At 39.7% G+C, this 15229-nt stretch overlaps 1 protein-coding gene across 4 annotated transcripts; it reads right to left on the bottom strand.

Moving 5' to 3' along the window:
• Nucleotides 1-366: 366 nt before the first annotated feature.
• LOC139933838 (pancreatic lipase-related protein 2-like) lies at nt 367-13467 on the bottom strand. 4 transcript variants are annotated; one of them, XM_071928070.1, is made up of 7 exons: nt 13337-13435; nt 10430-10555; nt 7200-7296; nt 5086-5393; nt 4280-4505; nt 3768-3901; nt 367-3623 (listed from the first exon to the last, which is right to left on the bottom strand). In XM_071928070.1, exons 3-7 carry the CDS (start codon nt 7267-7269, stop codon nt 3333-3335), a joined length of 1029 nt encoding a protein of 342 aa, XP_071784171.1. In that variant the 5' UTR covers nt 7270-7296; nt 10430-10555; nt 13337-13435; the 3' UTR covers nt 367-3332. The 4 variants fall into 4 exon arrangements, with proteins under 4 accessions (XP_071784171.1, XP_071784162.1, XP_071784179.1 ...); XM_071928061.1 differs by lacking the exon at nt 10430-10555 and having other exon boundaries at nt 13337-13467; XM_071928078.1 differs by lacking the exons at nt 10430-10555; nt 13337-13435 and adding an exon at nt 11705-11952.
• Nucleotides 13468-15229: the final 1762 nt, after the last annotated feature.

Below are 15229 nucleotides of genomic sequence, written 5' to 3'. Positions count from 1 at the left end.
GTGTTTGTGTGCTCTATTCGGTACAATCAGGTCACAAGAAAACCTAAAATAAAAGGTCTCCAAGTGGACAAATCTGAAGCCTACATTGGATGATCCAAAGGGAAATTTGTGTACAAAGTACACACATGTATATGAGAAAATGTTAAGTACATGGACAATAGGAAGGTTCAAAGACATTTCCTCGGGATGCATTTAGACCGTGAGTGTCTATACTGTCTAGTGAAACCGAGTGGGGAATTTAACCAACATGGATCCGGTTTATCTTACGGATTGGGTCCTTGCTGCGCTTTCGTGTACAAATTAGGACGTCGCTTCATAAGATGATCAAACAACACTCTTAAACAAGAATCGGAACTCAAAGAGCAGTCCTTGGTATACAGCTTGTTAAAACATGTGTGATTTATTTTTAAAATCGAGTGTTACTGGGTACAAAACGATGTGATACTTCTTGTGACAAACTAGAGGAACACATTGCCTTGGATCGGACGAGTTGGTATATTAAAAGCGTTTAAAACCGTTTGTTATGAAATGCATACGGTTGGAAAGATGTTTTAAAAGTAAAATATTATACTGATCCACTGATCCTTTTACGTCGCGAACTATCACGGTCGGCCATTTATGGGAGTCAAAATGTTGACTCCCATAAATGACCGACCGTGTCAGTCGACAAGGTAAAAAGAAATCCACGCAATTTCGAGGCATATTTGTGTAGATCATTGTAACCTACTTTTACAATATCTTTCTAACAATATGAAACTTTGCATGGTGGAGATAAGATATAGAAGAGTTTGCGGTAACACCATGTAATAATCTCTTAATGAGTTGGGGTGGTTCTGAAAAGAACCGTTGGTTTAACTCGACGTTTCGATCAGTATGCTCTGATCGTCTTCTGGAGAATATGCATTTTATAACAAACGATTACAGAACGCTCTTCAAAGACCAACTCGACCGTTGCAAGGCAACGTGTTGCTTAGTAAAATCTGTTAACCTGATTCCTATAATTCGAGATTGAATTTCTTTGAAAATTTTAGTTTTTACTTTTCGGGCCCTCAATGGTTTAGCCCCTGGATATACTTGTTCTTCATTCATTCCCCTCTACCTGGTTTACGATCATCGAGATTCTCAAAACGTCCTTGAGCCTCGTTCGCACTAAAGAAAGTTGGTGTTAGAGGGCGTATGCTACTTGTTTGTGGAATTCATTATACATTTTGCATCATTATAATACAAGCTTAATAGAAACCTTTAAAACTCAATTCAATACTGCCTATTATTGTCTTTTCTTTTGTTTAATGTTTTCTTGCGTCATACTCTTGAAGGTGCCATGATAACAACTGTCAGGGGGAGACAAATTCATGCATTACAACTTTTGTTTTTAAATAACTTCAAAGTTAACAAAAACAAATTGACAGAGTGTAATTTGAATCAAAAATCTCCGGTTTATAGGCACTGGCGTTTAATTATTGTCAAAGACCAGTATTCTCACTTGGTGTATCCAAACACATGCATTAAAACAAATCTGCCAAAATTTGACTCCATATTGATCATCGAAGTTGCAAGAGAATAGTGAAAGAACAAATGCCATTGTTGCAAAAATTTGTGTGCTTTAAAATGCTTATTTAAATGCTTCAGGCCTGAACTCCTCTATTTTTGAGTGAGAAATAACTTCTTTCCTTAAAACTGTATCTTCAGAAGGGAGCCGTTTCTAAAAGAATCAACAGCTCTCCATTGCTCGTTACCGCGAGTAAGTTTTGTTGTTAACAATTATTTTGAGTAGTTACTAATTGTGTCCTGTGCCTGTAACGTGATGGTGTCTTATGGAAATCTGTACGCCGGGGATAGTTCCCCCACCGTACACTAAAGCCCGGTTCATACTTCCTGCGAATGCGAATGCGAATGCGAAGCGACTTTTACGTAACTTTGACGTCACAACCCTCCTTTCGCAGCGATATTCGCAAGTGAGTTGAACAAAGTTGAACTGCTGCGAATTATTCGTTGCGAATTTGTGACGTCAACATTCGTATCGCATTCGCAGGAAGTATGAACCGGGCTTAACGGAGGTAGACAATTAAAAAGAGGGCGCTTACAGAAGAAGTGTGTGCATAGTTTGCCGTTTGAGTCCTCCGTTTACAACCAAATTTGCCCTCCATTTAAACACATATTCCCCCGATGATCGAAATGTAATTGAACCCAAGACCATCTACTCATATTAATGCAATTATGTTTGCGTTGTTAAACACACTATTTCACCCTTATCGTTTATTTATTTAAACTATACCAGACACCCACACCCCCTTTTATAGGACAAATGCGCTTAAGACTAAATATGTAAAGTAACAAGCCAATTAACATGCCGCTAAATATTGTCAAAGTTATATTATATTAGAGTAAATAATATAGGCTAAGAGTTTGAAAGGGTGTCGGTTCCTTTTGTAGGTTTTTGAACATGACAGGAATCCCTAAACTCATGGTAGATGTATGTAATATAACTTACCTGTAGATGTTTCAGCTTCTTGTCTCGTCAAGTTCTTTAGAGAAAAAAGGTGAACATCAGGGAGTGATGTTTTCAGGAGACTATCGTTATGACACTACTGGTAAATACGTTGTACAAATTAGAATGATGTTCGTCTCCCGAGACGAACATTACTTTTGTGACATTGTTTTACTCATTTCTCAGAAACTACAGCACCTCAGCAAGAATTATTTTAAGCGGGTATATTTTGACCATCATTATCTTCAAACTGTGTAAACAAAATGTAAACCTGCGGACATTATGTTTTGTGTCGTACAAAAAGTACACAAAACCTTTAAAGACACTGGACACTGTGGGTAATTGTCAAAGACCAGTCTTCTGACTTGCTGTATCTCAACACATGCATAAAATAACAAACCTGTGAAAATTTGATCTCAATCGGTGGTCAAAGTTGCAAAATAACAATGAAAGAAAAAAACACACTTGTCACACGAAGTTGTGTGCATTCAGATGCTTGATTAATTTCGAGACCTCAATTTCAGAATCTGAGGTCTCGAAACCATTTCGTGGAAAATTACGTCTTTCTCCAAAATTACGTCACTTCAGAGGGAGCCGTTTCTCATAATGTTTGATACCATCAACCTCTCCCCATTACTCGTTAACAAGTTTTATGCTAATAATTATTTTGAATAGTTATCAATAGTGTCCACTGCCTTTAAACAATATCTGTGTATCAAACTTGCAGAATAATAGAAACGTTTACGATTGCTGATCAAACAAAGATACTCAACCGAGTTCTGAGTAGGTCTCTATACGAGAAAAAAAGACAACTAATATATCAAAACATAACCTATCCAAACGTCTACATAATGAAGCGGTATCCGCAGTTGTTGGAATTCATCCTGATGAAGAATCTTCCAGAGCCGTCTCCTTTCTCTGCATGGATGCCCATCCGAGGGCATGTCCCGCTGCAACGGGGCGGCCACATCCGAGTCAGGGTGTCGAAGGAACAGGTTCGACCGGGCCGAATGTGGAAGTTCTTCATGCTGGATAAGTAGTAGTCAATTGCTCGCATGTGACTGCAGTGGATTTTCAAAAAACAGCCTGGTTGGTCGAGGTCGCCATGGTTAGGATAAAAGTCTTGGTGACCCACCTGTGTCAGAGATATTCATTCATATCATTAATTTAACAAAAAGATTGGGTGCACAATATGCCAATTACTTTTTAATTAGGGGCTCTAGCTTCAGCCGAACACATCTTCTTTTGGGGCTTATTTTCGGGCTAAACAAAAACTTACCGGTTCATAAAGTCCGAACAGATGGAGTGGTCCATCCGTATGGATGACATCAACAAAGTCAGCGTCAGTTCTATCCAAATGGCAATCTGAAGTGCCGAGGTACTCCCTGAATTCAGGTCTCGCAGGGTCGAGGCCTGTATAGGGTAAACTCACAATTATAAAAGCCAAATAATAATTGCTATGTGTAAAATTTTGGGTTGGCCGATCAATTTGACCCGAAATTTAAATAAATTTAAAAAAAGGCACATAATAGTTCTCACCATAGATAATTATATCAACTTCGTTCCCATCGGTGTATAACCTTGCCTGGCCATGTTTTTTTCTTTCCCAGAACCCACTGGAAGTGTGATTTGAAAGTATCGAAATATATTGAATGTTTAAATAGTTTTTATCGTCAATCCATAATGTGTTAGTACGCAAAACGCGCGAGGTGCCGGGCTGGGGTTGCCTGTCCGATTCAGCTAAAACAATCGCGATCTCAGCTAGATTTTAACTCAAGTCTAGCTGTATACCTGAAATACGCCCGATCTGTCCGTTTAAGAACATGCCAGTGTACCCTGCCAGATGGGCACCAAGGCTGTGCCCCAACATGTGGACGTCTTCGTACTGTAAACCTCGATGCTCGTGCAACTCCTCCAGCAGTAAGGCAAGTTCCTTTGCAACCAGTACGATATCCATCACACTCCGTTCATAATTATCGTACGATGGCCAACTCACCATGATGATGTTGTAGTTGCCCTGTATAATGTGACAGTATTGTTTTATAAGTGTTATAAGATTTGGCCTGCTGGCGTATTTTTTCCCCAGATGAGATGAGGCCACTTAGCATGCGCCCATTAAATGGTAAGTGGCCTCATCTGTCCTGGGCAAAAAATACGCGGCCTGCCGTATGTAATACGAAGTGTGACTGATGCAATCCTCAATATCCCCACCCCGGATTTACGCACATATTATCGTCAATACTCGTTACGAGCACGTTAGACGTGGAATGAGATGCACTGTGGTTAAGCTATAAATGATCAAGTTTGATCGCTAGCTAGGCCAGCATGCACCCCAATCAACAGTAAGCGCTTGAGCAATGGAGTGCGAAAGGGTATTTGTATATAGTGCGTATTGGCGACCCAAAACCAGAAACTGTTTAGTCATCGGTTGAGCGTTTTCGCGTTTAAACCGCGATAGAGAGGCTGTTCAAACCAAACGGTAACCGACTCGTTTCTCGGTTGGGCTTGGTTGGGGTCGCCAAAACGCACTTCATACATCACTCGAACAACCAATGAGAACGCTGCGGAAGGTATCTAGACACAAAAGTTATACATACCAATTTCATGAACGAATGACAGAGTGGCATGATGTATCTGTCCTCAAACCCTGTTCGCCAGCCATGGATTATAACAATTGTTTTCTTGTAGCTGTGGAAACTATCGAATGTGTCGGGGTCGTCCCAGTATAAGTGTCGTCGGTAATAGCAGCGTCTGTCACTGTTACCCTGACGGGTGAACAGGTGGAACTCGTTGTTTATGTCTGACAGGTGAGCTGGCTCCAACTTATTGGACCAACAAGACAGGCTGGTATCAAAGCAAAAGCGGCCATCGGTATCGCGGACGCCCCGACTGTTATAACATCTGGCTAGAAATGTATCATAATAAAGAAAGAACATTAAGTAGTGCGAATCACAATGTTATTTCTTCTAATGAAACATGACTCAGGGTATGTTCAGACAGTGTACTAACTTAGACCCGAACCGGTCTAACTTTTACGAGCAGCGGGGGGTGGTCGTAAAAATAAAAACCCCTTGCGTTCAGACAGCACAGAGTTAAACCCGATCCGGTTTATCTTCGGTTTTAAGAGGTCAAAGTAGACGCGACCCCGTTGCTCTAACATCCGGTTTTATTCATCAGATTCATGCACCAAGTATGCCGAGATACTGAGTGCCCCATGCCCTGGATGATCATCAGGGCATAATTATTGGATACAAATGGCCAAATCGAACGCGGTAACAGTTTTACCGTTGGGATGATATGGGCACCTAAAACAAACATGAACACGACTCGAATTTTTTTTTTTAAACAAACAAAATATTGATACAAACCGCCGAGAAAACTCACCAAAATATTGTCCATATTCCATGAAACAGCACACGTTTCATTTGTGCGTTTTGTTTTATACTACTGTTTCCGATTTAATAAATACTTTTAGTTTGTTCGATTGGAAGCTGTGATCTCTCAAAAGCTGGTGCCGCGATTTTTATTCCGATTCGTTCATAAACACAACTATACACGTGCAAGTTACGTAAATACATGTACTTCGCAGTATTTTCCCAACTTCCCAACAACAACGTGGTGATATTGCTGGCGTAGGGAATTTCCCCTACACACAGCCTCGCGCCCACTGCAGTTCATTCTCCTAGATTGAAAGTACAGCACGCTAGTAACGGTGACGGCAATAGAAAGGCACATCCACGGGATCGGTGATGGATAACTATGGGATATCAAAGAGTGATCACTATGGGATGGCAGCGCTGTACATGTGAGAAGCATTAAAAAATATGCTTCTTCGCTGCGCTCGTAGTATACGCATGAAAAACAGTTTCAATTTATTATAGGACACTCAACAAAAAAAGCTTGGAAAATATAATTTTGTTTCAGAATTTAATAAATCATGGGCGTGGGCCTGTGTTAAACTGCATACACCGATCGAGAGGGTTTCGCCAACTCGGTAAGCGGCAAGAAAGTAATATAAATACTCGGTGCTTTTCAGCATCAGAGGCAACAGAAACCGTATACAAGCACTCCGGGTCCCGGGCGTGTGCATTGAACCACACAATGGGTCGTCCGTTGTGAGTTAAAACCGGATGTCATTCTGTCCACACGCAGTGTTAAAAGATAAACCCGAACCGGTTTAGACTTAGACCGCCTCGCTGGACGGTTTAAGTTTTGGGGTTTAAACCCGATCCGGTCTAACTTTATTTGCGTTCACACGCACAAAAGTTGAACCCGAACCGGTCTAAGTGGACTTAGACCAACTTTAGTACGGCGTGTGAACGACCTCACTATTGAATCAAAGGAGTCAGGTATGATGAGGGGCATGATATAACGCAATGTCTTCATTATGAGGGGCATAATGAGAAATGGGCAAAATGAAAATCGTATAACTGATCGAAGAAAAACAAATAAGAATCACAAAAAAATAAAAATAAATAAGTCTAAGTCCGAGCGCTTTTTGATGGCGTGCTTCTTATCCAATATGGCGTAGGTTACAGATTTATTTAGTATAGATCTTCCACATCCTTGCATACATGAAGAACGCCCTTCTCAGAACACATGGCGAGCTCTATCCCGGATTACAGGATTGTGGAATTAGAATTTCAAATTAGCAAAATTCCTCACAGTTATTATATGAGTAATTATTTGGAAATACAGTTCACTGTCTTACTCTGGTAGGATTCGTTGACCATGAGCAGGAGTACCAGCGACCCAATCAGGATACGTGTTAGTTCAATCATCTTGTCCAGCCTTGATACCAGTAAAACCTGGAACAACACATGACAATATAGTTTGATATGCCTGCATAATTGAAGCAGTGAAGTGCCTCAAAATCACGACATCACATTAGCCTAAACAACAAAAACAACAACAACAGCAACAAAAACAACAACAAAAACAACAAAAACCACAACAAAAACAACACAAACAACTAAAACAACAACAACAACAACAACAACAACAACAACAACAACAACAACAACAACAACAACAACAACAACAACAACAACAACAACAACAACAACAACAACAACAACAACAACAACAACAACAACAACAACAACAACATTTATGTCATACTGACTCAGTAATGATACCGATATGTCGATGATTGCAGGTAATTAATTAAACAATAAATTGGATTATTGAAGCTTAGTAACGAAGCATAATATTGAAGGTTCAGCCCTACTGTAGAGTGGCATGGACGAATGATTTAGAACTTCGCCTTAAAGTTCTGGTGGTTAGGATCATCGGAGTGACGGTTCACATCCCGGTCGTGATGGTCGTGAACTTTTGTCCTTGAGCAAAATGATTTATTATTCTTCACCCATCAGGGGTATAAATGGGTACCTGATAAGGTAGATGTTGATATTGTGTACGAAAAAGCCCCTGGGGCAACACGGCAGCTCAGGGCTTTCAGGGAGCTGAGAAGAATTAAAGGGAAGTTACTGGCCAAGTGACCAGGGCACAAGTAAAGTGCATTATTATGAAATGCGCTATATAGTTATTACTATTATTACTATTACTTACACAGGCTGAAGAACTAAGTGCACATTAAGAACCAAGTATTTCTGTCCATTAACAAACAACAAATGAAGACTGGTGATGTGCTCTTTGCTTCATAGAAACATTTTTGGGGGAAAGTAAGGGGTCTTCAAAGGTCTGCTTCTTTCCATTCACTGTAAGCCGCGCCACTTTACGCAAGATGGCTCCACTGATTACCAGACGGCCATAGGAGTTGCATCTAGCTTGGTGATTTATGCAAAACGGCTTTAACATGAGGATGTGATAAGTATTAACATTCAAAGGAAAAATACAATCTGATCTAAGACATCATAGAAAAAATGGCAAGTCTAAAGGCCGGGAACTTTTCGATGCGCACTTTTTATCCAAGATGGCGTAGGTTACGGATATTTAGTATAGGTGTTTCAATTTATACATACATCCATGCATACATGTATTTCAACGTCCGGTTTCGGCCGAAAGTAGAGGTGATTGTAAAGTTTGTACTATGCATGCATCAAGAGCTTTCATGGTGCAAATACTTTGTAGGTCTATCGTTTATTGTTCTCTAGATATAAATATATATACATATTTGTTAAAGACATTGGACACTTTGGTAATTGTCTAAGATCAGTCTTCTCACTTGGTGTATCTCAACATATGCATAAAATAACAAACCTGTACAAGTTTGAGCTCAATCGATCGTCGAAGTTGCGAGATATTAATGAAAGAAAAAACACCCTTGTCACACGAAGTTGTGTGCTTTCAGATGCTTAATTCAGACACCTCAATTTCTAAATCTGGGGTCTCGAAATCAAATTCGTGGAAAATTACTTCTTTCTCGAAACTATGTTAATGCAGATGGAGCCGTTTCTGACAATGTTTTAAACTATCAACAGCTCCCCATTACTTGTTACCAATTAAGGTTTTATATTAATAACTATAATGAGTAAATACCAATAGTGTCCACTGCCTTTAAACTTTATGTTATGACGTCTTCGATGACCTCATCATTACCAGAAAAAGTAGCATTTTCATTATAAGGTCTAAGAACACGTAAAACTTCAAATCTGTTTCACAACATTTCAAAAGTTTCAGGGAGAATAAGAAAACATTACATCATAAATAGTGTTTCGATGAAGGAAGTTATATGGTTATGGTTTTGGCGCAATCAGAAATTAAAAGTAGTCCTATACATCTTGCCATATTGGCATGTTGCCCCGGCCGGAACGAGCATGTTTGTGTGCTTATGGTGTTTCCTTAACAAATATCTTCTTAAGCGAACTCTACACAGAAAAGTTCTTTGACTTGAGGAAAATAATAAAAATACACATTTTGCCTGGTTGGAAATTTATCGAGGGTATCGAAAGATTGCATGGTGAAACAGAACGTCAATAACAACGGAGGGACAAAAAGTACGTGTTATCACTATACGAACAATACGCTTTCTGTTTTGTGAAGAAGACTTTTGTAAAGGAAACACCATAGGGCCTAGATAGGGTCAATCTGGATTTTGGTCTTCCTCTTTCCGCACGACATGCTACCCCGGGGTTTTGCAGCAAACAAACCCGACCCCAAAGCTCCTAGACACGAAACAGACAAAACTCACGCTCGTCATTTGGGAAAAAGTCTGAGACAACAACAGACAAAAATAGTGGGGAAAAGGGGAACCAAAAATAAACCAAACCAGCGCCTCCTGTGAGTTTAAAAGAGGAAAAAGAGATAGGCGCATGAGACGCTCATCAGTGTGCTCCAAGGGTGAGAGAGAAAAATAAAATTTGGACAAAATTAACACTACATATATCTTGGTATAAAATCTGCACTCACCCCAAAAGTTCGAAAACAGTGCAAATAAGTTCAAGTAAAGATCTTTAATGGTCTTCAAATAGACAGACCTCACCACTGCCATGCCTATAACGGCCCGCGAAAAAAACGGATCTTGGTGCTAATTTTCGTACTATGTTTCTGATCGTCTTGATATTTTCGTGGTCCTTTTCTATTGCATTTGTTTAATGGCTGTGATTTTGGGCACCATTTTGTTACGACAGAAACTTGACGAGAATGTCGGCATTGTCGAAGCACCGAAAGAGGGCGTCCTTTTACGGCGTCTTTTGGTGGAAGGGTTGTTATTGCTTATGAAGTATCGTATTTGTTCAAATATAGAGCAAGGGTTCAAGGCTTTCAAAGTAATGACGTTAACACAGACCATGTCTTGTGTAGAATGAAAAAAAAATATTTTAAAAAACATCAGTAGTCCAACCCTGTTTCCTGTCATCAAGTCTGGTAGTACTGCATACTTGTACTTTTTGCATTTCCCCACCATCCCTTCCTACAAAATTGGTTATTCAAAGAGTCAACCCATCATAAAGAGGGGGGGGGGGGGTGTAATACTTCAACCTTCTACTCGGTACCAGTCTCGCGTCCAGGAAGTGTTTGTTTGAAAATACAAGGCCAAGTTCTGTTTGTAACTTCCTCAGGAAGATGATGGGGGAAATCTCTTCATGTGCAACAACAAACACCATACTGAAAAAACAAAAGAGGAAAAAGAAGAGGTCCCCAGATCGGTGGTTATAGTTCAAACTAATCCATAAAACAAAAGAGGACAATGGCCGAACAATTAAAGGGTTCAGGTTGGAAAATGTGAGCAAATCCCATGGGAGCTGTTAACAAAATGTTAGGACTAGCAAAAGAAGGACATTGGAGGCATATTTACACTCCATACCCTACTCACATAATGCCTATTTGTGGGGTACCTCAACAAAGCGAACATTGGTATCCCACAAGTAAATTGAAAGTGGACAATACCCCACAAGGGATTTCTAAAGAAAAATGACAGAAGAAGGACAGGGTACTTCTATACGCCTCTCTTAGTATTTTTGCATGCGTGGAAGTGTCGTGGCCGAGCGAATAAGAGCACCGAGTTCAAACTCTGGTGTTTCTGATCAGCAGAGTATGGGTTCGAATCCCCAGTCGTGACACTTGTTTGCTTAAGCAAGACACTTAACCATTGCTTCGTCCTTCGGATGGGACGTAAAGCCGTTGGTCCCGTGTGTTGCGTAACGCATAAAAAAAAACCAGTACACTTATCGAAAAGAGAAAGGGTTCGCCCCGGTTCCTGGCTAAGGCTGCTTGTGAGTCTAGCTAGTGTTCCTCACAATGCCAAGGGTTGGAGTTGTCATCCAACCCTGTTTCCTGCCATCAAGTCTGGTACCACTGCATACTTGTACTTTTTGCATTTCCCCACCATCCCTTCCTACAATATTGGTTATTCAAAGAGTCAACCCATCATAAAGAGGGGGGGTGTAATACTTCAACCTTCTACTACTCGGTACCAGTCTCGCGTACAGGAAGTGTTTGTTTGAAAATACAAGGCCAAGTTCTGTTTGTAACTTCCTCAGGAAGATGATGGGGGAAATCTCTTCATGTGCAAAAACAAACACCATACTGAAAATACGAAAGAGGAAAAAGAAGAGGTCCCCAGATCGGTGGTTATAGTTCAAACTAATCCATAAAACAAAAGAGGACAATGGCCGAACAATTAAAGGGTTCAGGTTGGAAAATGTGAGCAAATCCCATGGGAGCTGTTAACAAAATGTTAGGACTAGCAAAAGAATAGACTTGATTCAAGTCCCATTCTCGTGTGAGAGGTCCCTAGCTATTACCTCAACTTACTATGAAACAACCCCGTGTCGTACATTACAGTGCGCGCTCGCCGTCAAAATGTGGTCCCGAGAATGGGACTTGACGAAGTCGTTTCTTACTCTGCACGTTGTTATTGGAAAATCTCCCCAAATGGGGAGATGTACAAAACCAATGGGAGCGTGGAAGCGCTGACCTGCCGGTAAAATATTCATTATACTCTGTGACATCACAGTAGAAGACGTTGTAAGGCACGCGTCTATACGCGGCACGCACGTGGGGCGGGTAAACTCATTAGCAGGCAAGGGGGTGTCGGTGTCATAAGTCGTTTAATTGCACTTCCCAAAATTCAAATTTTGCAAACAAAACCGACCCCAATGTATGTTACAACGTATTACTTAAAATTCAAATGAACATTAAGTGCTTTCTTTTTTATAATTAATTTGTTATTAAAAAATGTAATTCAATCATCAACTAAGTACTTAACCCACAAGTGACAAATGAACTAGTCTTCTTTTTGGGTGCGTTTGATTGGTCAAAACGTAACACGTAACAATGTTACATATTCATAAGTGAATACATTTACATATCAGGCGACTGCGACATCGTCAAGTCCCTGTCCCGCAAGCGGAACAGGTTTTGGAATGCAGAGCATCACAAAGCAGTAGTTTTCTGGGGATGGCACGGGCTTGGGACTTGAGTCAAGTCTAGCAAAAGAAGGACATTGGAGGCATATTTACACTCCATACCCTACTCACATAATGCCTATTTGTGGGGTACCTCAACAAAGCGAACATTGGTATCCCACAAGTAAATCGAAAGTGGACAATACCCCACAAGGGATTTCTAAAGAAAAATGACAGAAGAAGGACAGGGTACTTCTATACGCCTCTCTTAGTATTTTTGCATGCGTGGAAGTGTCGTGGCCGAGCGAATAAGAGCACCGAGTTCAAACTCTGGTGTTTCTGATCAGCAGAGTATGGGTTCGAATCCCCAGTCTGGACACTTGTTTGCTTAGGCAAGACACTCAACTATTGCTTCGTCCTTCGGATGGGACGTAAAGCCGTTGGTCCCGTGTGTTGCGTAACGCATATAAAAAAAACCAATACACTTATCGAAAAGAGGCAGGGTTCGCTTGTGAGTCGAGCTAGTGTTCCTCACCATGTCAAGGGTTGGAGTATTCATTCAGAAGGGATCGATGAAACTTACAAAAATTCTTGATTGTTGATTTAATTTATTTAATTAATTTGTTCGACTCTCGGTTATTACAATTTCATATCATTCGGACGAGTTATGATGAACAAAAAGCAAACACAGACAATTTTGTTAACGAAAATCAGAACAACCATATTTTAGACAGTATACTCATTTAAATTAAGTAAAGCTACACAAATTTAATCAATTACAATCCAAGTTGTAAAACAGAGTCCCATAATCTTTTATGAAAGCTCATTATATGTTTATGAGAAACTGCGTCTAAGAAAGTCAACTATCTTGCCTAACACCAAAGTGGCAAGCAATTACTATGTTCACTACGCCAAGCTGTAATTGGAACATATGGATGTTAACATTACAAAGTATGGTAAAGGCAAGCCAATTTATTTTAAGACAATGACAAGTGAAATAACTCCATTTATGATTTAGCTAATAAAGCAATAAACTCACCAGATCCACAACCAACTCCACAACCTTACCAAGTTGCACGAAGTACCAGTGGGAAATGAAGGCCCCCTGTGAGCAAACTGCAACCAAACTCAATGGATACTACTCCGCACTGTTATCAGAAATAGGCCTAGAAGGAACGCACTCTGTTCTCATATTATAGTTCCATACGTCACAACACCTCATATACCGAAAATAATGCGCAAGACTAAACAAAAAAATAGTTTGTTTTGTTGATCTTAGGAGTGGAGCTAAATATAATTACATGTAGGCAACAAGTATTTCTTTAATTGTAGTTTAGTGACTATATACTAGCTAAAACCAGGGTAAAATAGAATAATCAAACTTTGAATGGAACTACAAAATTGTCGAATGGACACCAAAGTACGAGAGTGTGATTAGTCTGAACAACTACGTCATTGTATATTACAACGGGCTGAATATATTTTTAAAGGAATTTCAAGCGAAGTTGGCGTTTGCTTTGCTTTGCGTAGGGCAATATCAGGTGTTCTGATGTAAGGTGTCTTTTAATTTGGCATTTTGGACCCGATTTGTGGTTTTTGAATAAAATAAACCTTAACAAAATTGCAAACTGTGAAAGTTGGCTCATAAAGAAATAAATCAGTTTGTTTAGGTTAGTTTTTTTTTATAAGTCAACACTCACAATTTGTTAAATCTTATCCTTTGCACTTTGGCTTAAACCCTATTTTTGCTAAAAGGCGTACAATTTAGGATTCTAGACAGGATTGCTCAATAACTGACTCGTACAATTGTAGTTGTTACTATTTCGCATTCCTTTTTTTAATCACTGTTAGTGCCAAATAAAACCACGTAGTAAAATAATTTCATCCTTCTTAAAAGTCGTGTTCTAAGAAGAATAATTTCAATGGGGGTGGGGGGGACTTGATGGCAGCAGACTTACCAGCGGAAATGTGAACATGTCCAGCGACGTAAACATAGAACGTTTCGCAAATTCTCTGTACACGCGTCTTAGCCGTGAAATAAGGTGCATGCTGGTCTAGCTAGCTATCAAGCTTGGTCCCTATCTAGACCAGCATGTACCTCATTGCGCAATGGGTATTTCGACGGGTCTATGACAATTATTTTGGTCTGCTGCCACCTAGCGTTGAACAGACAGATCGTAAAATTGTTGACTTGTTGAATTTTCGATTTCCAAGTCGATTATAAAGTGTATCACGGTCAAAAATTTGACATAATTTTCGCTATGCTTGATCTTTTCAAAATGTCATGGACAGATCTATAATAATGATAACGTTTCCTTTACTGATAACATTTACTTGTGTATAATGGCATGCAGATTCATTCGCACCTGTAGTTTCTGTTTTAATGTAAACTAGTATTATGTCCGTAGGTAAAAGAGTGAACAATTTCACTCTCTTCCGAGTTGTGTCAGTTTCGCTTTTTTGAGAGTGAAATCTGCACCACTCCTCTTCGATGAAGTGGTATGAATTGCTCTCTAAATGGTGTTAAAAGTACCCGTTGTTCACTCTCAAAATATTTGTATGTCATTATGGCTTTTTGCAACGGTGGTATGGCGGACAAAACGAGTAGTTTTCACTTTTACATTGAGAGAGATGGTAAAGACGCAATCCCACTATAGGTCACGCCCACCCCCTTTATTTAAACTGACTCATCCACCGTTTACCAGAAGCAAATAGGGCAATGTATTTGTTTTTTGATGAATTTGCCCATCATTGCCTATTTCTCAATTTTCACTTAATTGCTGAACTTTATTTAACCCCAAAAAATTCACCCACATTAATGTAATAAGTGTGCGTCCTAACAAACTTTATTTCAATCCTCTAATATAATTAAATTCTCAGTAAAATACCATCACCAAAATAAGCTCAATGTACTTTAGAGGATAATTAAATT

Source organism: Asterias amurensis, chromosome 1 (genome assembly GCF_032118995.1).
Source record: "Asterias amurensis chromosome 1, ASM3211899v1".
Classification (NCBI taxonomy): domain Eukaryota; kingdom Metazoa; phylum Echinodermata; class Asteroidea; order Forcipulatida; family Asteriidae; genus Asterias; species Asterias amurensis.
Note: the sequence above shows the minus strand (reverse complement) of the source record. Positions and strands in the feature narration are given on the sequence as shown.